The sequence below is a fragment of the Propithecus coquereli genome, unplaced genomic scaffold (assembly GCF_000956105.1).
Source record: "Propithecus coquereli isolate 6110/MARCELLA unplaced genomic scaffold, Pcoq_1.0 Scaffold212, whole genome shotgun sequence".
Lineage (NCBI taxonomy): Eukaryota > Metazoa > Chordata > Mammalia > Primates > Indriidae > Propithecus > Propithecus coquereli.
In genome coordinates, this window is record NW_012146301.1 from 192,034 (window position 1) to 219,322 (window position 27,289).

At 37.7% G+C, this 27,289-nt stretch overlaps 1 protein-coding gene across 2 annotated transcripts in view; it reads left to right on the forward strand.

Annotated features, from left to right (window-relative positions):
• Positions 1 to 1,746: 1,746 nt before the first annotated feature.
• Positions 1,747 to 27,289, forward strand: part of IPO5 (importin 5) — a 55,662-nt gene continuing 30,119 nt past the window's right edge. The window contains exons 1-6 of one of the 2 annotated variants that reach the window (XM_012644445.1): positions 1,747 to 1,820; positions 10,796 to 10,906; positions 16,664 to 16,757; positions 22,301 to 22,381; positions 24,581 to 24,773; positions 27,058 to 27,160. In XM_012644445.1, coding sequence (XP_012499899.1) covers positions 16,668 to 16,757; positions 22,301 to 22,381; positions 24,581 to 24,773; positions 27,058 to 27,160 — 467 coding nt within the window. In that variant the 5' untranslated portion in view covers positions 1,747 to 1,820; positions 10,796 to 10,906; positions 16,664 to 16,667. Of the gene's footprint in view, positions 1,821 to 10,795; positions 10,907 to 16,541; positions 16,758 to 22,300; positions 22,382 to 24,580; positions 24,774 to 27,057; positions 27,161 to 27,289 lie in introns of those variants that run through there. The other variant, XM_012644446.1, reaches the window with a different exon arrangement.

Below are 27,289 nucleotides of genomic sequence, written 5' to 3' on the forward strand. Positions count from 1 at the left end.
ACCACAGTGCTTCCTGTTCAGCACTCTCCCCCTTGTTCTGCCTGGTAATGACGAAATCAATATATATTCCCCTAAACCCAGTCTTCAGAGTGGGTTTGAAATGCCTGAGGATCAACCTAGGCAGCCAAGGTCTGTCAGCACCTTCCAAAAAACAAAGCCACTGGTCAATATCATGGGATCTGGAGGAACCTCTGGGATTCGTTCTTTTAAAATGTTCTTCATGCAGTTCACGGTCACTTTATAACCACTGAATCTTTGATTCTGAACCTGCATAAATTCTGGTTTTGGATTCTTGGTAGGAGCCTTGAACAAAACGCCATGAGGACACCTGCCCACAAGCCAAAATGTTGGAACAAGTGACATATGATGCGAGTGAGGACAAAGAACAAGGAATCGTGCTGAAGAACTTTCAGGATATGCAGAGGGACCCTGAAAGTGCTTAGATGTCACGTTACCAGGAAAAAAAATATGACCCAGAGAAAGGAGTCCGCACGTCTTGTGAAGCAATTTAAAAATAAAAAGCATGCAGTTTAGCTTTAATTAATGCTCTGAATTAATAAATGGCATAACAAAATACTAAATGTAGCAAATCTAGGGCATCAAGGACCAGGAGAATATAGGCTAAAATTGATGTTAATCAGCCATATAAGAATTTATTACACCTTATAAATTGTAGAAGTATTATGTGTCAACCATAATAAAAGAATTTTTTTTTTTGTAGGCAGGGTCTTGTTATGTTGCCCAGGCCAGACTCGAAATCCTAGCCTCAAGCAATCCTCCTGCCGCAGCCTTCCAAAGTGCTGGCCTTACAGGCGTGAGTCACCACGCCCAGCTGAGAATTTATTATAAGTCAAATTGCCATAAACTTATTTAATATGAAATTTCCTATTGCTTTTGTACAAAGTTTTCTTTGTCTATTCGGGAGATCAATTTCTCTTTTCAGTTGAGTTGTGAATAGAATCAAAATCCACCGGTAAAGAAACTACTCATATAGTTTCAAAACTGAAGTTGATGACACATTTGTACCCAGTCTGAGTAGCCCTCAACAGCATGAGTTTCGAGTTCTCAAGGGCCAGTGGCTCCCTTCAGTGGCTTTGGGTACACCTGAGCTAACCCTGAACGTCTGAATGCCTGCATAAGTTTGGGCCTGTGACGCTGGTGGGAGGGCAGGTGGAAATGGCCAGGAGCTCGAGGCTGCTGACCTGCAGCGGGTCATAATAGCAGCCAGGTGTCTCCATGGCGACCTCTCTGAGCCATGAAGTCGGAACTGTGGGATTAGCGACATCCCACGACTGGAGCAACCATAGTGCAGAGAACAGCTTTGCCTGCTGTAAGTAATCCCCAAACCTCGCATTTAGATGTAAAAAATGTAGAAACTTAATCCATACGGAGGAACAAATTAGCATGATACTGGAAGGAAAGTGTTTCTCTGCCTCCTGTCTCCCAGAGTCACCACAGTACCTAAGAGGAAGGAAAGGTCAGAGCACAGAAACCAAGGATGAAAGAATGAGAATTCCATCATTGCTCACTGTTCCTTGGCATTTACCTCTTCACCTTCAAAAATCCCCTAAATTCTTAAAATCAATAACAAGTTCCACCTGCCTTAAATTAGTTGGCAACTCTTCCATGTGCTTAAAGAACCATCACTTGATTAGAGTTGCCCAAAAGAATGTAGGTTATTATCCTAATGATCTCATAGCCATCTTGAAACAGTCAGAAATGAGTTTATATTTCATTTAGGTGGTTCCGGGGAGAAACTTTTCCAGGACCCATGCATGGGCACAGCTGTTTTTCCTGATCAGGATCCTTGCAGTACCCAAGTGAGTCAGTCCATAAGTATCAGAAAGATTTTGCTCTGTCTCTGGCCATTGCTAATTCTGGTCTATACTTCCTTTATAACAAAAAGCTCCTACTATTTTCTCCTACACTTATGATATTTGTTTCTGGATCATTTCACCTTCTACTTACCAATTAATCGAAATCCAATCCACCAGGATTTTCTACCCTGCTTTCCTATTGAAAAAAAAGTGTTTTTTAAAATTTCAGAACATTACAGGGGTGCTAATGTTTAAGTTACATATATTGCCTTTGCCCCGTCCAAATCAGAGCTACAAGCGTGTCCATCCCCCAAACGCTGCGCACCGCACCCATTAGGTGTGAATATACCCATCCCCTCCTCCCCCCCAGTGTGATTCATAGTGACTTGAATTTCTCAAGTCTCAAGATGTTCTGCATAAAATCTTTAGAGTTCCCGTTTGGGCTTCTACACATTATGGTTGCGTCCTCTCAGAGAGTGAGTACATTTTATCTTCGTTTTCAGAGATCTCTAGTCAAGTAAATGAGGGTAAATATAATTCATTTTCATTATGGGAAAACTAAATCATTACATAGTCAAAAGACTATTTAATGAACCATCTACTTAACTAGAATTTAATCCTCTAACTAGGGGTAAACAGGCCAAAATGTCGTCTTACAGAGAAAATTATTAGATACAGGGGACTTGTCAAATGGGAATGCCTTTATAATATATATAAAAGCTTAATTTAGACTTTCATAAACAGTTTTGCTTTGTTCTGTCACTTAAGAGTTCATGCATCTATATATTGGTACCCCAATGGCTAGTATGAGAGACAGTTTTGTGTTGGAGCACTGTGTTAGCTTTCCAGTAGAGTTAATCCTCTGGAACATAGTTATAAACCTTCAAGTGAAAAATACCTAAGTGGCCAAATAATTGTCATAGACTAACGCATGCTGTTCTACAGGAAATACACTCGGCTCTCTGTGCCAAGTTCATATACCCTTGTGCTCCGTTCTTCTGCACTTGGTCATCTTGTTTCCAAAGCACACAGCTGACAAGTGGAGACAGCTGTCATTTTATATATTGGCAGCTAAAATAAGTGACAACTGACTGACAAGGAAAATGAGAAAAAAAAGTACTTCTAAAATCCAGGCAGAAATAGAGAGCTGAAATCCCAGAGATCCAGAGCAGTTTCGTTGCAGATCAAGCTCCCCTAAGTGGCCGCTATAGTCGTTGCTCTGTTACAACACAGGGTGGTAACTGGCTTGATGATGCTGAAATGTTGCAACTGGAAAGATCCCCTAGGGGTGTTGTCCAACTCTCCCAACTCACAGGTAAGGACACAGAGGCCTCAGAAAGCATCGAGAGCCCAGTTCAGGATCACAGCTGGTTAGCGGTGTAGCTGCAACTGGGGCCAGGTGTCCTGACCCCAAGGCCCAGCGCTTGTCCTATACACCCCACCTCAGAAAGGTGAAAGTAATCCAGTGTTTCAAAAGGTTGCAAAAGGCCATGAAGGATTTAATAAATGTTTAAAGTGTTTTCATTGGTTAAATGAGAATTAAATCCCATAAAGTATAGGAGGTTATCACTCAGAAAGAGATCAAAATCTTGATAGCTATTATCATGAAATAAAAATCTGATATAGAAAAAAATTGAGCATTTTTAATATTAATCTTTTAAATAACTTTGCCAGAAAATTTTCATGAAGAAAGGCATTGCTGGATGTCAGAAAGTTCTCCCCTGAGCATCCTAGTAAATACCCCATCACTTTCTATCTTCTTATCTGGATTAGGTTAGTTGCTTTATAACCTACCACCACATGAAATTAAATATATATATTAACATAATCTTTCCTCTAAAGCTTCTCCTAAAGTTAACAGCTTAAATACTATGATTTCCATCTAGTTTTTAAATAGAATAGTCCCCCTCTTTCCTCAGAAAAGATTTAGCCCTTAATCTCAAAACCACTAAATAAGTCAATTCATATGGGCCAAGTCAACAGTAGAACAGGAGTCTCTGCAAACTGCGTCTAACCAGCTTCAGTAATAACGTGATGAAATTGATTTATAGTGATGGTGTTCAGGTATAAGTACCAGAACTCCTATTTTGAGGTGTATTCTATCCAGATTTTCTATATATAGTTATGTTTCAAGAGAAAGTGCTTGGCCCATCATGTAACTGAATCCCTGTAACACAAGCATTTACATCCCACGGGTCCAGTATCACTCTGATTTTACGTGGCAGAAAGATCTTAAAACACATTCCTACTCTTCCCACTCCCTCCCCACATTCTTTAAAAGGGTAGGGGCTATTATCTCTCTGAATAATCAAACAAAAACTTAAGTATAAACAAAACTAACTAGATAAATCCTTAGATTAAGATGGGAAGAGGACCGGTCTTTTGATATCTTAGTATTAGTTTGATCTAATTTCTTTAAATGATCGTTTAAATTCCATATTATTAAAGTTTCTGAGAGGGAGAGAAATAGATTCGATGGTAAGAGAGCTGAATGGTTGAAGAAAATTTAGAGAAAAATAATTATTTACTTGGCACCAAGCAAATCCTACTACTTGTGTGATGTATAAGAAAAAATGAAAACAAAGCAACTCCCTCGATCAAAGATTTTGTGTAATTGACTTTTTCTTATCATGTGTGCCTACTTGTTCATCCAACTATCCTTACATTCCTTAGTAGATTCCTAAGTGTAAAAGAAACCCTTGCAATCAGATATCAAAAGGGAATTAGAATTTAAATGCCTAATGTTAAACTACGAGTTTCCTCTTATGATTGTATTTGGATTATAAATTATAAGCTGAAACTAGGAGCCTTCTGGGCCTGACCTGTAAATGTCTAGTTGTCTGGGGGTGGAATCTTTGGCTCTCTCTTCCCAAGGCGATGTCACCCATTCCCAGAGCTTTGAGTACCATGAAAGTGATGACTTGTCATTTCCAGCCCTGCCCTCTTCCTGGGCTCCATCCCCTCTAACCACCCACTGGACAGCACCATGTGGCTGTCTACCGGGCACCTCGAACATGCCATGAGGGAACCCCAGCTTTTGTTTCCTTCTCTCCAGACCTTGTCCCAAACACCTCCTTCTCATATCAGTGGTATCACCTGTTACACAGACACAAAACCTAGGCATCCTTGATTTCTCCCGGCCTCACCCCACTCCCTGCCACCATCAAAGAAGGATTCACCATGAAGCTTAAGCTTCGGGGCCCCTCCCTCGCTCAGGACCTGATCATTGTCCTCTATCTCATTTTGTGTTCGGTTTATTTTTCTTACAGAAGGCCCCCAAATTGTATAAGTTTCAGGTCCCACAAAACTTGGATCTGCCTCTGCACCCCATGTCCAGCTCTATTTCCAAAAGAAAACTATCTAAAACAGACCATGTGGGACACTGCTGACTGCTCCCACTGCAGTCCAAGCCTCTGTCTTCTCTGGAGTACTGCAACGGCCTCCTAAGCCTCCTGCAGCTTCCTCACCTTCTCTCCTACTCTGTTTCCTATATAGCAGCCAGGATGACCTTTTAAAGCTGTTTTTCAGGTCATAACTCTTACTTAACCCCCCAATGGCTTCCCGTTTGCCTTAGAACAAGCCACACCACCGAACTGTCAGGATACCCTAGCAGCAGAATGCACTGCTGAGCTCTGGCAGTGCCCTGGGTGACCTGGCCTCTGTCCACCTCCCAGGCCTCTCCCTCCTTGCTTGCTGCCCTCCAGCTATACCCTTCTTTCCTTCCTGGAATGCACCCTTAGAGCTTCTGTATTGTCTCCTCTGCTTGGGGGAATCTCCTCCATATCTTCACCTGCCTTTGTCACCTCCCCTCAAAAGACTGTGTCCCTAAAGTAGCACCCCACCCCCACTCCTGTCACTCTTGATCCCATTATCCTCTCTTTTCACTTATCACTATATGTAATTATCCTATCTTCTTACTTATTATCTGACTTCTTTAAAAGATGGGAACTCTGCCACAGGCATGCCACTGAATCCCCACTGCCTGGCAGCGCCCACCGCAGAGAAGGTACCCAATAAATATTTTTTAAACAAATGAAATGAATGAAATGCTTATTAAATAAATACTACTTCAGTTAAATGTGGCATCAAGCAGTATTACACACGGGGTGGGTGGAATCGAAGAACATGAACTATTTATTCCCTTTTGTTTCTTCCTCATTAACTGTGGACTGATAAAAACCTATACTGAGAGTAGCTGCAAACTGGAGATGTGGACTGATGTCACAATTAACACTCCACTGTGTGTGTCATCATAATGCCTGGGGTAAAAGGCGTATGTCATTGTGTCCGATCTGTAAGATACTTGCTACAAATAGCAAAAAGATAGAAAGGAAAATCTATAGGCTGCATCATATCTGAATCTCCCCATTCCTCCTCTCCCCAGATACTGGTTTAGGAATGCTTAGAGATAGACCAGCTTATTGAAGTGGTGGGGGGAGGAAAAAAAATAAAATAGAAATGCTTAAAGGCTTGAAGGTAAGGAATGTTATTATCCATGTATTCTGAACTCAGATAAAAATACTGTGAACAATGAAAAAAAAATCAGTAATTAGTGTCTGGATCAATCGCCCCGAGATCTCTAAGGAAAAGTGTTTTTAAAATAATAGCTTTATTGAGATATAATTCATATACCATAAAGTTCAGCCTTTTAAAGTATACAATTGAGTGTTGTTTTAATATATTTCACAGGGTTGTACATCCATCACCATTAGCACATTTCATTGCCCCAAAAGAAACTCCATATCCTCCAGCAGTCACTCATTCCTAACTTACCCCGTCCAAGCACTAATCTACTTTCTGTCTCTATGGATTTGCTAATTCTGGACATTTCATATAAATGGGACCAACAAATATGTGGTCCTTTTTGTCTGACTTCCTTCACATAGTATAATGCTTTTAAGGTGCATCCATGTTGTTGAATATATTAGTACTTTATTTCTTGTATTGCCAAGTAATATTTCATTGTATACTTACACCACATCTTGTTTATTCATTCACCAGTGGAGGGAAAGCTGGATTGTTTACACTTTGGGCTATCATGAATAATGTTGCTGTGACCATTCATGTACCAGTTTTTGTGTAAACATGTGTTCATTTCTCTTGGACATATACCTTGAAGTGAAATTGCTGAGTCAAATGGTAACTTTTTGAGGAACTGCTAGACTGTTTTACACAGTGGCTGTACTATTTTATGTTCCCATCAGCAAAGTATGAGGGTTCCAGTATAAGGGTTCCAATTTCTTCACATTCTTAACAACATTTGCTATTGCTTTTTTTATTAAAGCCATCCTAGTGGGTATGAAGGAGTATTGTGTTGTGGTTTTGATTTGCATTTCCATAAAGATTTAATGATGTCTAACATCTTTTCATGCACTTATTGGTCATTTGTATATTTTCTTTGGAGAAATATCTATTCAAATGTTTTGCCCATTTTTTAATTGGGTTGTCTTTTCATTATTGAGTGTAAGAGTTCTTTATATATTCTGGATACAAGTCCCTTATAAGATATATTATTTGCATATATTTTCTTCCATTCCATGGGTTGTTTTTTCAGTATCTTGGTGGTGTCCTTAAAAGCACAAAGGTTTTTAACTTTATGAAGTCCAATTTATCTGTTTTTCTCTTTTGTCTTTGTGATGTTGGTGTCATATCTAAACAATTGCCTAACTCAAGGCATGAAGATTTAGTCCTATGGTTTCTTCTAAGAGAGTTTTAGGTCCTACATTTAGGTCCAGGATCCATTCTGAGGTTTTCATAATAGTGTGAGATACAGGTCCAGCTTCATTCTTTTGCATGTGGATATCCAGTTGTGTAGGTAACATTTTTTGAAATGACTGTTCTTTCCACATTGAATGGTCTTGACTCCTGTATTGACTAGGGTTGTCCAGAGAAACAGAAGATTATCTATCTATCAATTATTTTAAGGAATTGGCTCACATGATTGTGGGAGCTAGTAAGTCCATATCTTGTAGGGCAGGCCAGCAGGTGGGAAACTCAGGCAGGGTTCCTATGCTGTGGTCTTGTGGCAGAATTGCTTCTTCCTCCAGAAACCTCAGTCTCTGCTGTTAAAGCTTTCAACTGATTGGATGAAGCCCACCCATGTTAAGGAGGGTAATATGCTTTACTTAGAGTCAATTGATTATAAATGTCAAATCACATCGACAAATACCTTCACAGCAACAGCTAGATTACTGTTTGACCAAACAACTGGGCACCACAGCCTAGCTAGCCAAGTTGAAACATAAAATTAATCATCACAGTACCCTTCTCAAAAATCAACTGACAACACATGTAAAGTTTATCTCTGGAGTGTCCATTCAATTTCATTGATCTATATGTCCATCCTATGTCAGTACCACAGTGTCTTGAGTACTATAGTTTTATAGTAAGCTTTGAATTCAGCAAGTATGAGTCTTCCAACTTTTGTTTTTCCCAAGATTGTTTTGGCTATTCAGAATCTCTTGCAATTCCATGTGAATCTTAGGATCAGCTTGTCTATAACTGCCAAAAAAAAAGCGGTTGGAATTTTGATAAGGATTACCTTAAACGTATAGATCAATGAGGGGAGTGTATCACTATCTTAATAATGTTAAATCTTTTAATCTATGTATATGGAATGTGTTCCCATTTATTTAGGTATTCTTTAATTTCTTTCAACAATGTTTTATAATTTTCAGCCTACAAGTCTTATACTTCTTCTGTGAAATTTGTTCCTATTTTGTTCTTTTCTGATACTATTGTAAATAAAATTGTTTTCTTAATTTCATTTGTGGATTGTTTATTGCTAGTGTATAGAAGTACAATTGATTTTGTAATTGTATCCTACCACCTTGCTGAGCTCATTTTGTTTGTTCTTACAGTTGGGTTTTTTTGTTTTGTTTTGTTTTGGTTTTGGTGTGTGTGTGGATTCTTTAGGATTTTTCTCTGTACAAAATCATGTCACTTGTGAATAGAGATAGAACTGCCAGTAAAATGTTGAATAAAAATGGTGGGAATGGACACTCTTGTCTTTTTCTTGATCTTGGGTGAGAAAATATACAGTTTTTCTCCATTAAGTATAATGTTAGCTGTGGGTTTGTCATAGATGGCTTTTATGAGGTTGAGGAAGTTCCTCTTTATTCTTATTTTGTTGAGTGTTTTTATTATGAAAAGGTATTGGATTGTTTGAAAGCCTTTTTCTACATCAATTGAGATGATCTTATAGTTTTTATACTTTATTAATATGGTATATTACATTGAGTTTCATATGTTGTGCCAACCTTGCATTCCTGAGATAAATTCCACTTATAATGGTAGACAATCCTTTTTATATGTTGCTGGATTAAGTTTGCAGTATTTTATTGACAGTTTTTGTGTCAATAATGTCTACAGTTTTCTTATCTAGTCTTGGTATGAATGTCACACTGGACTTATATAATGATTTAATAAGTGTTCATTCTGCTTCTATTTTTTGGCAGAGTTTGAGAAGAATTGGTGTTAATTCTTGTTTAAATGTTTGGTAGAATTACCAGTGAAGCCATCTAGTCTGGGACTTTTCTTTGTGGGGAGTTTTAAATTTCTAATTCAATTACTTTACTTGTTATAAGTCTATTCATGTTTTCTATTTCTTCTTGAATCAGTTTTGAAAATTTGTGTCTTCCTAGAAATTTGTCCATGTCATCTATGTTATCTAATTGGTTACCATACAATTGTTCATAGTATTCTCTCATAAATCTTTTTGTTTCTGAAAGCTTGGTAGTGATATGCCCTCTTTCATTCCTGATTTTAGTGTTTGAGTCTTTTTTCTTGGTCAGTATAACCAAAGGTTTGTCAATTTTGTTGATCTTTTCAAGGAAACAATTTTGGGTTATTTTTATTTTCTATTTCATGTATTTCCTTTCTAGTCTTTATTATTTCTTTCCGTTTAATTGTGGGTTTAGTTTGCCCTCCTTTTTCTAGTTTGTAAGAAACTAGGTTAGATGATTGATTTGAGATCTTCCATCTTTTCTAATGTAAGTGTACAGGCCTAAGTTTCCCTAGGAGCACTATCACTGTATCCCATAAGTTTTAGTATCCTATATTTTTGTTTTCATTCATCTCAAATATTTTCTAGTTTCTCTTGTGATTTCTTCTTTGACCCATTTGTTATTTTGGAGTATGCTTTAACCTCTTGTGAATTTCTCAAATTTCCTTTTGTTCTTGATTTGTAATATGGTCAGGGAACATATTTTGCATTATCTCAATCCTTTTAAATTTACTGAGGCTTGTTTTTTGCCTAACATATGGTCTATCCTGTAGAATGTTCCATATGCACTTGAGAAAAATGTATACTCTGCTGTTGTTGGGTGGAGTGTCTTACACATGTCTGTTAGGTCTAGTTGGTTTATATTATTCTTCATGTCTTCATTTATCATTGATCTGTCTAGTTATCCTATCAATTAGTATAAGGTAGAAACAGAAGTCTCAAACTATTTTTGTTGAATTGTTTATTTCTCCCTTCATTCTGTCAGGTTTTGCTTCATGTATTTTGGGGTTCTGTTAGGCATATGTGTTTAAAATTGTTATATCTTCCTGATTGTTTGACTCTTTTATCATAAAAATGTCCTCCTTTGTTTTTCATGACACTTTTTTTCTTAAAGTCTATTTCGTCTGATATTAATACAGCCATTTCAGCTCTCTTTTGGATACTGTTTGCATGGTGTATCTTTTTCCATCTTTTTCCTTTCAACTTATTTGTGTTTGAAGGAAAAACGTTTAACTTAAAAACGAAATCCTTCTGCCAAGTATATTTTTATTTCAGGTTTTAAAATGCAACAAGTGATGGTTTTTAAACCCACTTACCACATTTAAATGAAAACAACATCAAGAAAATAAAAGATATTCTTTCCCCCAACTCTTAACCAGTCCTTGATTTAACTTATAAGGATTTATTCTACAAGATCAAATCTAGTGTCTTAATTCCCTTCTACAGTTCCACAATTCTGTTTATGTCAAACAAGCAGGGGAAGAAAATTCCTAAGCAAGGAACACTGCTCAGAAAGTACTGTATCATGTCTCCAAATCCCTGAGAATCAAGACGGAAAACTGGAAGCAACAGAAACCACTATAAGGTAACTGATTTTACTTGGTGAAAAGTTACTTTCTAAACCTCAATGTACAAAGTATGTAGGACACCTATATGTAGCTTGTTGGTTATTTTATTCTCTAGCAAAGAGCACTACCCAATAGAAATATAATGTGAGCCACAAATGCAAATCACATATGTAATTTTAAAGTTTCTAGTAGCCATACTTTAGAATCAGGTGAAATTATTAATATATTTAACAATATAGTTTATTAATAAATATAACTAACATACTCTAACTCAATATATTATCATTTCTACACGTGATTAACAAAAAATTATTATTATTATTGTTGTTGTTGTTGTTGTTTTTGAGACAGAGTCTCACTCTCTTGCCCAGGCTAGAGTGCCATGGCATTAGCCTAGCTCACAGCAACCTCAAACTCCTGGGCTCAAGCAATTCTCCTGCCTCAGCCTCCCGAGTAGCTGGGACTACAGGCGTGCACCACCACACCAGGCTAATTTTTACTATTTTTAGTAGAGACAGGGTCTCACTGCTTGATTGGGCTGGTCTCGAACTTCTGAGCTCAACCCATTCTCCTGCCTCGGCCTCCTAGAGTGCTAGGATTACAGGCATGAGCCACCACGCCTGGCGTAAATTGTTATTCTTAATTTCCTATTAAGTCCTTGAAATTTAGTGTGTGTTTTATACTTAAAGCACACCTCAGTTTGAACTAGCCACATTTCAAATAATAACTAGCCATTACGGCTAGTGGCTACCACATTGGACAGTGCAACTGTAGCACTGAAAGCTGGAAATGGCCTTTAAATGTTCTGTGATGATCAAATCAAACTTAAAATTTTTTCTTAACCACAATTATTATGCATTCCTCATAATATGACTACTTATATATAATGGGAATATAAAAATGTAATAATCTAACAGATGTGCAATCAGAATTAAATTTACAAATTGGAGAGGTTTCAATCTGCGTTAATAATGACAACTAATAATCATCAAGCATTTGCTCGGTGGCAAATGCCAAGTATTTTAATCAGTGGCAAATGTACTTCTATTATCTCCATTTCATAAAAGAGGAAACTGGGGCTGAGAAAGGTTAATTAACTTGGGCAAGATCACGCAGCATGTGAGTTGTGAAGCCATCACTTAAACTTTCATATTGGCTGGCTCTAGAGCCTCTGCGCCGAGCCTCCAAACTCTACTGCCTCCTTAAAATGAATCCATCCACCTGCATATATGCAGTGAATTTCAAATATAAAACTATGAGAGAGAGAGAGAGCAAAAGAAAGTAATTGAGACAAAATTTCCCCTGCCTGTGTTCAATTCAGCAATTTGCTGAGAGCCTACTGTGTGCAATGTCCTTCGGGAATGTTAAGGTCCCACCTGCCCCTGGCTGAGGTGCTCTGACTCTTAAGACACTGCTTCAGAAGAGAAGCTTGGATATTTTGATAAAAAGCAGCTGAAAAAAACGTGACTAGTTCAGCATATTTATTTTCAATAAACAACTTTTCAACAGTTCCCATCTTTTTTGTTGGCTCTTATCTAGGCAACAGACAACATCAATGTTAGAATCAGAAATTTTACTTACCAGCCAAGTGTCTATTGAATATCCATAATCCATTCCAAATACTTTTTCACTCCACACAATTGGAAAACTAATAGAAAATAGGCAAATATATTTTATAAAAGCACAAATGTGATGCACACAACTCCGCATCACATGTAGCTTTAAGAGTCATTACTTGTTTACGGTCTCATTTAACTCCAAAATCCATCTTACTAATTAAAGCTGTTTAGGCAGATACCATACTATGTAAATTGACATATATTATCCTAACTTTTAAAATACTCCTATGGAGAACTATTATTCCAATTTTACAGATGAGGATATAAAGTCAAAGTTCTTTTTCATTGTACAATTTAACATTAATACAAATGTCTATAAAGAATACCATCATCTTAGATTTGTGTACAATTACAGATTATAATACTTTCATTTATATTATCTAAATTGACCCTCAAAATAAGTGCTTACAACTACCAGTACTAAAAGTTCTACAACTTTTGGAGCTCTGGAGGCAACTTTTTAAAAAGTTAGATTGTGCATTTGAGAGAATCTTATTTTATTTGCATTCACCACCCTATAAATCAGAAAGGACAGACAAAACCAAATTCTACCCCAATTAAGAGAAGCTTTCACAGAGGTCTTATAAGCCTACCACCCCCAACCCCTAGGCCACGGACTGGTACCATTTGGTGACCTGTTAGGAACTGGGCTGCATAGCAGGAGGTGAGCCACAAACTTCAAACTTCGTCTGTATTTACAACTGCTCCCCATCACTCGCATCACCGCATAAGCTCCTCCTCTTGTCAGATCAGCAGCAGCATTAGATTCTCATAGGAGCACAAACCCTACTGTAAACTGTGCATTCGAAGCATCTAGGTTGCACACACCTTATGGGAATCTATTGCCTGACCTGAGGTGGAGCTGAGGCAGTGATGCTAGTGCTGGGGAGCAGCTGCAAATACAGATTATCATTAGCAGAGAGGTCTGACTTCACAATAAATGTAATGTGCTTGAATCATCCCAAAACCATGCCCCAAACGGCCCCAGTCTGTGGAAAAAGTGTCTTCCATGAAACCGGTCCCTGGTGCCAAAAAGGTTGGAGACTGCTATTATAAGCCTAACTTCTCCAGCATTCTTCCATTTCCAGAACACTCCTATCATCATGGGAGCCCACCAAACCAAGAGCAGCAGCAGGAGAGGATTCCGATGCTCTCTTGTTAAGGAGCCTTGCCTCCTGTAGTATTACACATAGGTCATGCCCAGACTGTGCAGTATCTCTGGACAAATATCAAAATCCTACACTACCTAGATTTCAGGTACCCCTTGAATCTTTGAGTCTTCTTTTTCCCCTAACCTTACCCTTTTTTTTATGAGGGGTTGCAAATGCATTAAGCAAATACGCCTTCAGCACTTAATGGAGGTAACGTGAGGTCTAATAAACTGGAAGAGAAAGGCACTGGGAGCTGCCATTCACAGTTAATCTGCCCAAAGCAATGACAGCTAATGTGGAGTGAGAGAGGCTCAAAGTTTTCTATCTCTGCCTTTTATTTCCATTTATAATTTGTTAGAACTTTTTGATGAAAACTATTATACTTTTTATTATCCTTATTTTATAGATGAGAAATTGAGGCTAACATTAAGTACTCACTCAAGATCACACAAAGTAGTAAGAGACTAAAGATCTAAATCCACTAGACTCAAGTTCAAGGCTCTTTACCTTCTACCATCCAATCTCCTTGGGAAATAAACAACTTTATAGTCCTGTAGGCTGCCTTTATATATCTGAAAAATAATTATATTTTCTTATAAGAAAATAATTCTCTTATAAAACAAACAGGAGTCTCTCCATGGAAAATGGACTTCTAAGTACAGTAAATCTCCCAAAAAGCTGAGCATTATAAACTCTCCAAAATGCCAACCTGGCTGCTGAAAATACAGTCCCCACCTAGTAGGTTTTCTGGACACCAGAACTGGTCTCCATTGTGAGAATGTCTGCCATCCACTCCAAGTTTACTGAAATTTCTCCTATTTGGGGATCTCTTTATTCATTAACCTTAAAATTCTTCTCCTTCTCTTTTGATTATTTACAATGTCAAAATAAGGCTCAGCTATAATTACATATTCTAGCAGTTGATGTCACCACTAATACAAAATTGTTTCTGGCCTAAAATAATCTTAAGTTTATGCTTTGCCTCATTAAAAAACAAGTCCCTACTTTGACAAATTCTGCAAACTTACGTTTGGAATTTCTATTATTTAATAGAAATTTCTATGATTTTACAGAATTAAGCAAACATATGTAATCTACAGACTCATTGCCAATTAAAACACATACTACAACAGGTGTTAAAAAGTAATTGGCGATCAGGCCATATCCTGACCAAGACTCCAGACAATTTATTTCATTGTTAACCTAGTCATTAGAAATAATTGTTTTACTATGTTAATTCCTAAATTCTTAATAACCTTGGGTGAAGAAGAAGCCTCCTCAGAATCGAGACATGCCCACTAGACCTACAAAAAAATAAAATCTAAATCTAAATCAAATGACAAATTAATGTACATAATGGTTTGTCTTTAAAGAAATAATGTGGCATCAGAATGAAAAATTGTGCCATTTAAGAAACATCAATTCTACAAAGATAGATCTGCGGACCTCTGGTAGAGAATTCTATCCCTGACACAGCCTAAGACGTTCTGAGGGAATTTTCTCTAGGAATCGGTTAGAATCTTTTAAAAAATCTTGGCTGGCCATCGCCATTGCATGTGGATCCCAGGACCTCAGCCCAGATTCTGAACACAGTGGCCCGGTGCTTCCAATGTACAGCCAAGATTTAAAATCATTCACCAAAGAGCAAATGTTTTAAGACTTTCAAAGAGTGGAACTACAGCAGAATAGCCAACAGGAAATTAAATTCCCTAAATTAAATACTTTGAGCTGCCACTACTCTTCATCTCATCCAATGTAAAACCTCACCAGGAATGTAGCATCATTTTTAGCAAAAATGAATTGCTTTCTTCCACTAGCACCCTTAGCCCCATGCGTTGGACACAGTAGGATCTCAACAGAAATGCCCTTTGATTTGAACTCTGCTCTCAGCCTTTGGCAGCCCCAGCAGTAAAGGCAGATTGCGTGTATTATCAGTGCATTGTGCTGCCATTGAAATCAGGTCTCTGAGTCCCTCGGTCCTGGTGGGAATTAATAAATACTTATTGAGATATCAGCCCTACAAACCAGTGCTGTTTTGGGGAGGGAAATGTTTCTCTTGACTTTCTCCAACCATTGAGAGAATAGGACCCCAAAACAAGGGATTCAAGGGAATAGTCATGGATCCTGGGGTGGGGGCAAGTGTGCTACGTGGACATCCCAGAACGACCGCGAGCTGGCAGTCTGGCAGGAGAGCCCCTGGCTGATTAACCCCTGTTCCGGGCAAGCCCAAGGCGTGAGTCACTGGTGAGCGCAGCCAGAGGAAGGGGCGGCCTGAGTCACAGCCCTGGGAAAGGTCAAAGGATCTGACAGATTGAGGGGTCGGTAGAGGCTGGGGGTGGAATTTAAATAGGAACTGGATTTTCAAAAGACTTCCCTTCTCCTAGGGGGTGGCGGGCTAGGGGGCCTGAGGGTGAGGGGTCGAGGGGGTGGGGCCTGCTCCTCGGGCCGCGGGAATGGACTGGAGGTCGGCCGGGGAGGAGGCCGGTCAGCCCGCGGCGCCGAAATCTCCCGCGCTCTGGAGCTGACCCCTCCTCCCCAGCCGGTCCTCACGCCCCTCGCCGCGGCCAAGTCCGCCAGCCGGCTCCTCCCGCTGCCCACGCGACGCAGCCCGGCCCCGGTGCGGGCCCCCGGCCCCGGCCGGGCTGCGAAGCCGTCGGCCCGCCCCACCCGCGCCCAGCCGGGCTGCCCGCCGCGCGCGACCTGTGACGGCACTGTAGGGTGCGTGGCCAATCGGCGCGGCCCCCGAGGAGGCGGGCGAGGCCCCGCCCCCTATCCCCAAGCCAATGAGGCGCTGGGTCCGGCAGCCGCTGCGGGGTGAGAGGTCGCGGGGCCCCTCCCCGTCCTCCCCTTTCCCCTTTGCCCCGCCCTTTCCCGCCCGGCCCCCTAGCCCCGCGCCGCCGCTAGTGCCGGTCCCCACGCTGGGCCCGCCCCCACCCCGCCAGCGGCCCGCCAGCGCGCCTCACGGCTCCTGTCTCCCCTCCCTCCTTCTCTCTCTCACGCCTAGCGCAATGGCGGCGACCGCGGCGGAGCAGCAACAGTTCTACCTGCTCCTGGGAAACCTGCTCAGCCCTGACAATGTGGTCCGGAAACAGGCAGAGGTAACCGAGCTCGCCGCCCCACTCTCCGCGCCCGGGTCGGCCCGCCGATCCTTCCCCGACGCGGCCCCGCCGGGTCTCGGCCCCGACGCGACGGCGACGCAGGCCGGGCCCGGCGGACGGCGGCCGCGCAGCCCACGTGTGAGGCGGCCCGCGGCTCCCGGCCGTGCCCCCGGGCCTTTCCGGCCATTGCCGCCGCGGCTCCCGGCGCCAGTTACCTCCCCGCCGCCTCTCGCACACACGTGCGGACGCTCCTGACACGCTGCTCCCTCCCAGAGGTGGAAGCCGGCGGCGGGGAGGGGGTGTGGGGTGCTGGAGGGGCCCCAGGCCCCAACTTCGCTGGCTAAGCCCCTTCCCTGCTCCCCCCAGCCCCTTTCCCGCTTTCTCCCAGCGGGAGTCTCCTCCGCCCTTCCAGCCTCTGTCTCCACCCAACGTAGCCCTCTTGATCTTCCAAACCCTGACTGCTAACTGACCCACCGCCCCTGCTTCTTCTCCTCCCCGCTCCCACACTGTTCCTGCCTTCCCCATCCCCGCCTTTTGAAATGTGTGTTCTGCCTTGTTGCTCCTTTCCACTTGTTTCCATTTAGTTCTCTTTCTCATTTCTGGTTCTTAGTATCAGAAACTGGATTTTCCTCTCCCCTCAACCCCCAGTTTTGTGAAGTTGCCTTTATGGTTTCTTTGTAAGCACCTTCCACTTTGCTCTTTTCTTCAGACAAATTTTCTTTGATCTCTAGAGATTTGTGGTTTCATAACATAAATGGATGTATTGGGACTTCCGTTGTTTAACTGGAACAATACCATATGTTTAAGTCTTTAACTTCATTAAATCTTACTTCAATCTTTTTTTTTTTTTAACCATCTCTGGCTCCTGGCCTCTAAGATGTGGAATTGTGGATATAGTTTGAAGAGACATTTTTCTCATACGTATCTGTAAACTCATTTACCAAGTAGCAGTAAGACGCTTGGTTCAATAGAAGACTAATGTGTACATTGTCAGCGTTGAGATAATGTGGGATACTTGTGAGAAGGGAGAAACTTTCCAGTTTCCTTTAAGTGCATTATCAGAGTGGACCTTCGAACTTGATTATGTGGAGTTATTTTTATAAGACTTAGTGAAGAGTGTTCAGTCAGATATTTTTACTAAGCAAAAATTCATTTTACATATAGCTAATGAAATTGAGGACAGATCCTCTTCTGACTTCATGGACCCAAAGAGTTTTATAGTCTTTAAAACCACAATGTTGTTAATACTTACTTTGAATAGATTGAGGACATGCTAGTTATGCTTTGTGGTTTTATAGTTAAGTGAAGTAAATACACTGGAAATTTGATTCTGTATGAAAAAGCACTTCCAACTATTAGCATTATTTGAATAACTTTATTCATTTATCATGTATGTATTTTGTTGAGAGTAAAAATTCAAACAATACAGATAGTTTTTTAATCCCATTCCCCAAAGGTAATCACTTAAGTGTAACATGAATCTTCCCTGAAAATATATCTGTACAAGCATATACATGTACATTCATTTTTACTTGAATGGGCTTGTAATACATACTCTTTTGCAACTTGGCATATTTCATTCAGTATATTTCGCATTGCCATATAAGAGATTTTTTTTAAGCAGTATAGATCATATCTTGTATAGGTGGATGTATTGTTTATATAAGCAATCCTCTATGAATGGATATTGAGATTTCCAGTGTCCTCTTAAAAATAGAGCTATACATAGGAGTACATGAATACCTATCTTTGCATACTTTGCCAGGTTTGTTGTAGAATACCTAAAAATAGCATTTGTCCTTAGAAATAATATGCATATATGAATTACGTCCATTTGTCCTTGTGATATCATGATGCTAAAAAATATTTTAACATGTTCTGCTAACTCTAGAGGTAATTTTTCACCAAAATAAGTTCTTAATCCTAACCCATAATAGAAATTTCCATGTGTTACAAAGCAGAACAGCATTGTAATTAGTAAGCTAGTTTAATTCTCCCTCTTCCCTCCAGTTGCTTAAGTCTCTATTGTCAAGCCTAGTGGGGAATCTCTCTTCTATTGAACTAAATACCAGTGTCTGGTTTAGCTTGAATTCCAATTGGTGCCTGTTGTAAATCTTTTATCACTTACATCACTTTGGGGATAGTTAGCAGCATTCAGCACATTTTCTCATAAAGAACAATTGGAAATAAGTACTGTTGTTCTCTTAGTCTCTTTATTCCTAGTGAAAACATTCAGATACTACATTTTTACTTTCTTTGCATATCCTGATAATATATTAATATGTACAGTAAGCACTGTGATACAGAATTTTCCTAATATGACCAAAAAATGTAAATGTTAGGAAGAAACTCCCTGGTGCCATGTAATACCCCTTTCTTTTTTGCCTTATGAAATACACCTTTTATAAGTAATCAAACTAAATAAAGTTGAATATTAAGTCTGATATAGCAAATACAGAAATACTTTGAACAAAAGAATTTGGCAAGGGCTCAGTAAATATCTTTGTAATATACTCAGTCAAAATAAAAATACTTAGTTGACAAATAAATACCAAACCATTGACCACAGTAACTTGTTTTGTATTCAAATATGAAATCAAGTACAATAAAAGAATTTTTTATTGTTCTATTTTGTTGAAATCATTGAAGGCCTTCAAAACTAAAATGTTTTAAAACTTTTCCATTGTATAAGCCATTTCAGAGGCTTTATATTTTATTTCTATTAAAACCTGCAAGCACATTTCTTTTTCTTTTTAATTTTACAGAAAATGTTTCTCATTTGAAGAGATAATTTGCATGTCCCTGAGCCTCACACTGCAATAACTAACATGAATAAACAAATAATTGACTAGCCCCAAAATTGAATATTCAAGACTGGACATTTTTATATGACATAAGCTTAAGTATTTTATTAATCATATGCATAGATTATATTATTAACGTTCTCCATACAGACTTTGTTCCTCATTGATTCTAACATAGGACTTCATTGTTCAGATTTAAATTGGAGGATAACGTATTGAAAAACATACCTGATTATTGAGGAACCAGGTAAAAGTTCTTTAATAGGTAAAAGTTTCATGTCCCCTCTTTTACATTTCTCATGCAAGGTAGGCTCACTGTAAATATGGAATGAGTGAGATAAGTACATATTAGCATTTTTCCTTTGTGGACAGGGAAGAGGGGAGGAGAGATTTTTACATTGTGTGGTTGTGTAAGGTGGAATCAAATGGAATTGAAATTTTATTTACCGAATACTGGTAACATTCACTGAAGCTAACTGGGCTAGTACTAGGAATATTCTTTAAAATTTTCTTTATATTGGCTGTTCTCTAATGTGCTGCGTACTTGGATACAACAATGAAGAGATACCATCCCTGCTTTTGTGTAACTTAAATTCTATTTAGGCTAAGAAAAAATTACACTTCTGATTTTATGGCCTTGCTCTTTTTGCCAAACCATTATCTTTGACCACATTTATGGTACAGATGTAATACCATATTTGGATTACCACAGTAGAACATATCAAATGGGAAGAAAACTCTTGCAGAAGTCATCTGTCACTCATACTAAACTCTCCCACCATTGACTTCTGATTCATTATGAAATAAAGTTTAATACTTGACTTAAAGTTTACAAGTCTCTGCTAGGGTTAGCTCAGTTACATGAATAGCTCCACCTGGACGAGGGTAGAGATCCTCAAAATTTATATCAGGTTTTCTGAGAGTGATAGCCTAGTAAAGAATTTTTTTCAAAAACTCAATTTAGACCACTGGAAATTTAAGTGTTGAATATTTATAGCATCAACACTGTATTAGAAGCTAAGCTAGGTACAAGAAAGAAAAAGAGGTTTCTATGGGACTGTGAGACTTTTTAAATAAAAAATTAAAGTACTTCTTTTAACAGGATTGATCTTTTAGTTGCTTTGGTAAAAATTAAGTGAAAAAATCTCAAGGTACATATCTATTTTTTGCAATTAGCTTGTGAGTATCTTTACACAAATTATCTCCTTTCTGAATAAATAAATTCAGACCATCTTCTTTCCTCAGCTGTGAATACATTTTGGCACAGTTTTCAGCATTGTTATGATCCTATGTACTTTTTACTAGAGTGGGAACTCGAGGTTATCAGGAGATCTTGAATTCTGCTTTCTCCCCAAATCTCTTCTTCCCCAAACAAAAGTATATTTGAGAAGTTTGAAAACTGTGTAGCATTGCATAAATAGAACTTGGCTGTTTAGTGAGGTAATCCCCTAGGGGTGAAACCCAGAGGTTTCAGTGCCAGAGAGATTTTGAATATGGTTGGCCTTAGAAGACCAGAGTTCTGTCTTCCATGTACTGTCTGTGGTCTTAGACAAGTCATTTAACTTATAAGCCTTTATTTCCTTATCTGTCAGTATCTCAGGGAATACTAGGGAGCAGTTAATGAAAGGTATAAGGTAGGTAAGGATTCAAAGTGCTCTTCTTATTCAAACTTCCTTGTCCCTTTCTTTCAAGAGAAGCCAGATAGATTATAGAGGAATGGTAGCAGTGAGAGAGCAAGTAAGCTCTTTGGATTTAGACTACTAAGAAATTAATGTAATCTACCTTAGACCTTTAAATTGGATAGATAAAAGTGGATTATCATTTATTTATTAAGAGCTTCTTAGGGAAAATAATTCCAAGTATACTTAAATTGATTTCCACAGTAAAAGACTGCCATTGTTAGAATTTCTGCATATGCACAAAAATCTATACTTCAACTTACTTTTGTAGACAGCATGTAGTTGGGTCTTGATTTTTGATCCATTCTGTCCATCTGTCTTTTAACTGTTGTCAACTTTTTATTGTCAACCAATTTGTTCTGGTTTTATATTTTTAATAGAGAAGGGAAAGAGTGTCCTAAGTCATAAAATTTTTTGCTAATAGATCCAGAAAAGATATTAAAATCTCCTGGCCAAATTTTTCCTGAACACATTCATTCATTTATATATATGGTTTTAGTATAATCCTTGCTTGAAAGAAAATGTGACAGAAAGGATTTGAATACTTCCTTTCTCTTTTTCTGACTTGCTTCATCTGAGATACATGTCTGGTGGTTCTAAGTGTAGTGGTAATTTGAACTAGTTCTACATCATCAAGTCTAAAAAATGTTGCCAGGATGAGTAGTTTCCCATAATATAAGGTGATAATAAGTGAGCACTTATTTTGCAGCGTGGCAGCTCATGTCACGTTTGGTGATTTTTTTTTTTTTTTTTGGCCTCCAGGCCTTTAGGTTTGTTAACCAGGGAGCAAAAGTTGGGAGAATGTGCACACACGTTAGAAACATCTGTTAAAGAGATATAGGTAGAAAGGAACTTGAGAAGCAACCCCTTGGATGACATGTCTTTCCCAAACTATCTGAAGTATATTTCATATCACAGAAAAAAAATACCAACACCAGACCTAGATTAAATGATTTCTCATGCATGGGTCCTTCCCACTCTTCATTCCATTTCTTCCATTGGTTTACTCGTGTAGTTTTCTAACACTATATTCTAAACTTTAATTTTCTTTTTCATGTAGGAAACCTATGAGAACATCCCAGGCCAGTCAAAGATCACATTCCTCTTACAAGCCATCAGAAATACAACAGCTGCTGAAGAGGTACTTCCTTAATATCTGAGAATATTATATTATTATAAATCATATAGGGGTTTTAGATGAAGGTCAGAGTGGAAATGACAATTGTTATTTACTGCGTACACATTATTAGAACTTTGAACTTAATATTTGCCTGAAGCCACTTAGGCATTACAGTATAATTTTTAAGTACTCTTTATTAAGACTAAGAATTTCCTTTTTTCCCATATAAGAAGATATATCCAGGGTAGATAAAAGTTAATGATTTTATAAATAATTACATAAGAATTGTTAAATTTAAGTGATTTCTGTAGCTAAAAATATTGTTTTTCCTTGAAACAATTCATTCTAAAGGAGAAAATTCAGTGTTTTAATGTGTTCAGTGTTTTCAAAAAATACTTTTTGTCTGTCTTTTAAAATTTATACTTAGCTATCTCTAGATGAAGTATATATACTAAAGATTCTAAGTTCTGGAATTTTTTTTAAATCATGGTTTTTAGCTAATTACCTAGTTACTATACCAAATTCAAATTTGCTTCAATTTTAAGAAAACTAATTCCTAGGGTTTATTGTTTTCTACTATCCTATGCATTTAGTAGCTAATCCCCCCCCCCACCAATAAAGTAATAGCCTCATAAATATTGAATACAATTGAATATCTGTTTACTTTGGAAAAGGTATCAAAATACCCAAGTCTAGAAAACTTACTCCACCTATTAAACATTGCGTTTAGAGTTCATTGAGTAAGATTTCTTTGCTAAGAGTCACACTATATGTAAAATGTTTGAACTTGGTAGAGATGAAGTCACACGAAACTTTTACAGTGTTTTACCTGACTTTTCAGTCAAATCAGTTTACACTGGCAATTTCATGTTCTCTCATAGCACTTAAAAAGCAGTATAAAAGTTTTTAAAATAGATGCCTCAGTTTTTAAAATAGATGACAAAAGGTGCTCCTTGCCTTTGTAACTATTCTTTTTCTATAACTCAAAATGAATGTCATACAGAAGAAACACATAAAAGATAACTTCTATCACTAAAAACAGATGGCGGTTTTAATTCTTGAATATCAGTGTGCGTTAGCTACTAAAAAGATTTTAAAGCCAAGAATAATATGAAAGCTACTGAATTATATTTTTAAAACCTTGTATTAAATCCTATTTAAATCTTAATTTGATTTAGGAATTAGATGATGGTATGAATTAGCCTCAGCATCTTCATTGTAGCTTCATAGTTTTAGTGTATGTGTGAGAGGAATTACACACAATTTTTAACCATTTATAAACATTTCAACTATGTTAAATTCTTTCTAGGGCATATAGTAAATATTTTTTAAAGTTTGCTACCTGCCATAAGTTATTTAATATAAAGATTTCTCAGTGAAAAGTAAAGGAGGAAAAAAAATTAAATTTTATTTGTATAGCTTAACTTTTTTTGTTGGTCACAGTCCCAGAGTAATCATAGTGATAATGAGTAGCAGCCTGGAAAAAAATGAAAACAGGAAAGATTGGGTCCAATGATTTATTGGTTTGATATGATAAGACTCTAGAATGGCATTTGTATCAGCTTTTATTTTCATAATCTCAAGGGATGTTATGCAGAAAATGCCAAACTGAAATATATTCCAGAGGTTTGAAAATGGAAATCCAAGAAAATTCACATTGAGATCAGTTAGTACGTTTTAGGTATTGGGAACTTGTAATGTTTATTTGCATGAAAGAAGCATAACAAGGTCAATGGATTTCATAGCACTTTATCTAAGATGCTAATGAAAATGTGTTTACATAATAAGAAAAGTCAGGCTGGGAGCCTAAGGTTAAATAGGAAAGGCAGTTGATACTGTAGAATGGGAACTAGACAGAGAGGTAGGAAAAGAGCATTATAAAGGGTTTGGAATTTATTTTTAAGATTTGTTTTTTTCCCAAATAATGTATTAAATGAGGAATTAAAGACAGGTATATCATTGCAAAGATATGTGTTTCTATTTGAATTCCAATGTGCTTAGGAGTTTTTCTTAACCATAAATAAAAATGGCTTATTTTGTCACTCTTTTTATACAGTAGACTAATGTGATTAGAGTTTTTCAATTTTTAAAAAAAAATAAAGTGATTTTGAAATATAAAAATAGAACAGTGAAATGTATCAATGGTAGAGTGAATCTAGTTTGTTGGAAATATTTTCTGTAGTAAGACATCAAGTTATTAATAATGTTTTCTATTTATAGGCTAGACAAATGGCTGCCGTTCTCCTAAGACGTCTTTTATCCTCTGCATTCGATGAAGTCTATCCTACACTTCCTTCTGATGTTCAGACTGCCATCAAGAGTGAACTACTAATGATTATTCAGATGGAAACACAATCTAGCATGAGGAAGAAAATCTGTGATATTGCTGCAGAACTGGCCAGGAATTTAATAGGTGTGTTTGCAAGTGTACTTTTATTATTATGTTACAAAAAAAATGGGTATATCCTTCCTTTTTTTTTTTTTTTTTTTTAATGGAGTCTTTTAGAGGAAGATTCATGAGTACCTGAATACCATTTATTCTGTTCAAAATGAGTGTGATTATGAAATTCTGCATTTAAACCGAAAATTACAGATGTTTGTGAAATCCAGTATATATTCAAAACATCCATGTGGAAAAATAGTTTTGTAATTTGCTTGAAAATTGGCAGTTATATTTCCTCCTTAATCTGTAAAATTTGAGAAGCATAGTTTAACTAATGGTATAACTTACTTTATAGACTAAATTTGCCAATCGAACTAGAAATCAGTCGACTCCAGGTGCTTTTACTGTTAAATATGTGTTGACAAATGCATACGTCGGCTATTACACTGCTGTACTATTTACATTATAAGATGCTCAAAAAATATTTTTAAAGATAAAACATTTTTAGAAATGCATTTTACTAAAAGTAAAATCCTTTTTAGTCAACTAAAAATATTGATAATGTAATTGAACATGCTTAATTTTTTTTTGACAGGGATTTATAGGTGTGATTGTATGTGGGGCTCATTTAGGTGGCGTTTTTAATAGTTGAAAAGGATGCCTAACAAAGATAAGGGCTAAATGGGAAAATATTCTTGACTGAGCTTTGTATGTTATGACACAATTTTTAAATCATATCAATCAATAATGCAGAAGTTCTTGTTCCATTCAGCTAGCATATTGTCATCCTTTCTGATATCAACAAGTTCTTAGAAATTAATAAGGAAGTTGTCAAATTTTTATATTTTAAATAACGAGTTCAAAATCCCCTAAAACTCTTTAATTGTGAGGGTTTTTTTTTCTTTTCTTCTTCTTTTTTTCTTTTTTTTTTTTGAGACAAGCTCTCACTCTCTCCCCCAGGCTGGAATGCAGTGGCTGGATCATAGCTCACTGCAACCTCAACTGCTGGGCTCAAGTGGTCCTCCTGCCTTGGCCTCTCCCAAGTAGCTAGGACTACAGGTGTGCACCACCATGCATGGCTAGTTTTTCATTTCTTTTGGTAGAGATGGGGGTCTCACTGTGTTACCCAGGCTGGTTTCAATCTCCTGGCCTCAAGTGATCACCCTGCATTGGCCTCCCGAAGTGCTGGGATTACAGGTATGAGCCACCGTGCCCAACCGTGAATATTTTTAAGTAGCTTAGAAAAGTCTATTTTCAAGTTTTAACTGTCAGATATGAATTTTTACAGGTGACATTTCTCATTCAAAATCACTTAATAATGAAAACATTTCCAGAATAATTCATAGTACTCTCATAGATTTTTTTTTTTAAGCAGCTGTTTTATTCCCCCTTGAAGCATCATCTTCATGATAAAGGGGCAGATTAAGGCTGTTTTGCTTTTTTAATGTCAGGTAAGCAGCACACTTGTTATTTCACAAAAGTTCAAATATAGGGGGAAAATCAAAAAGAAGAAGTCTATAACTTGTCTATAATTTCTACAATTCTTTAAGGTCTTTCTGGCAGTATAACCAGTGAATTTCATAAGTGGCATGATAGATTTTTGTGGTTACTCATTTTTTTACAAGTGTCATTAAAAATTTTTTTAAATCATGTTAAAGAGTAAACACATTGATAACACCCTATAGCACTATTTGCACTAAACTAAAAAGTATGAGCACCCCCTCTCTGATTACTGGGATTTCCACTATATGTCTTCTCCAGTTTGAAAGTAATTATTATTCTGGTTTCAAGACTTTGCTACCAAATATTAACTTTACCTACTTTTTAAACTCTTTAATAACAATAGTATATATTGGCCGGGTGTGGTGACTCACGCCTGTAATCCTAGCACTCTGGGAGGCTGAGGTGGAAGGATTGTTTGAGCTAAAGAGTTCGTGACCAGCCTGAGTAAGAGCAAGATCCCGTTTCTACATAAAATAAAAAAACAAAAAAAGACAATAGTATATATAAAGGATTCTATTAATCATATATTTATATAGTTAAAACTGCTGCCTTCTCTCCAAATTCCACTCCTTAGAAACAACCACTGCTAATATCTGTGCTTATGTAACCCAAATACACAGTTGTGTTTTTTTTAACAAGATTATGATGCCGCTTTTTTGGCTAAATTACTTAATTTTATTGGCATTTTTACAGCAAGTGACATTTTCCACTACTACATATTTTGGATGAAGCTTATGAAATGAAAGGATTCACCCTTAATAACTCGAAGTTTTTATTTACACATTTTATGCCTGGATTTCTTTACTTTTAGATGAAGATGGCAACAACCAGTGGCCTGAAGGTTTGAAGTTCCTTTTTGATTCAGTCAGCTCTCAAAATGTGGGACTACGGGAAGCTGCCCTTCACATTTTCTGGTACGTACATTGATCTAATTTTTTTTGAAAACTTTAATTTCCTGAATGCCCAAAACAGTTCAATTGATTGGTTTAGCCTAATTTAACTTTTTAGATTTAAAATAATACCTTTAGATAAGCTTCATATTT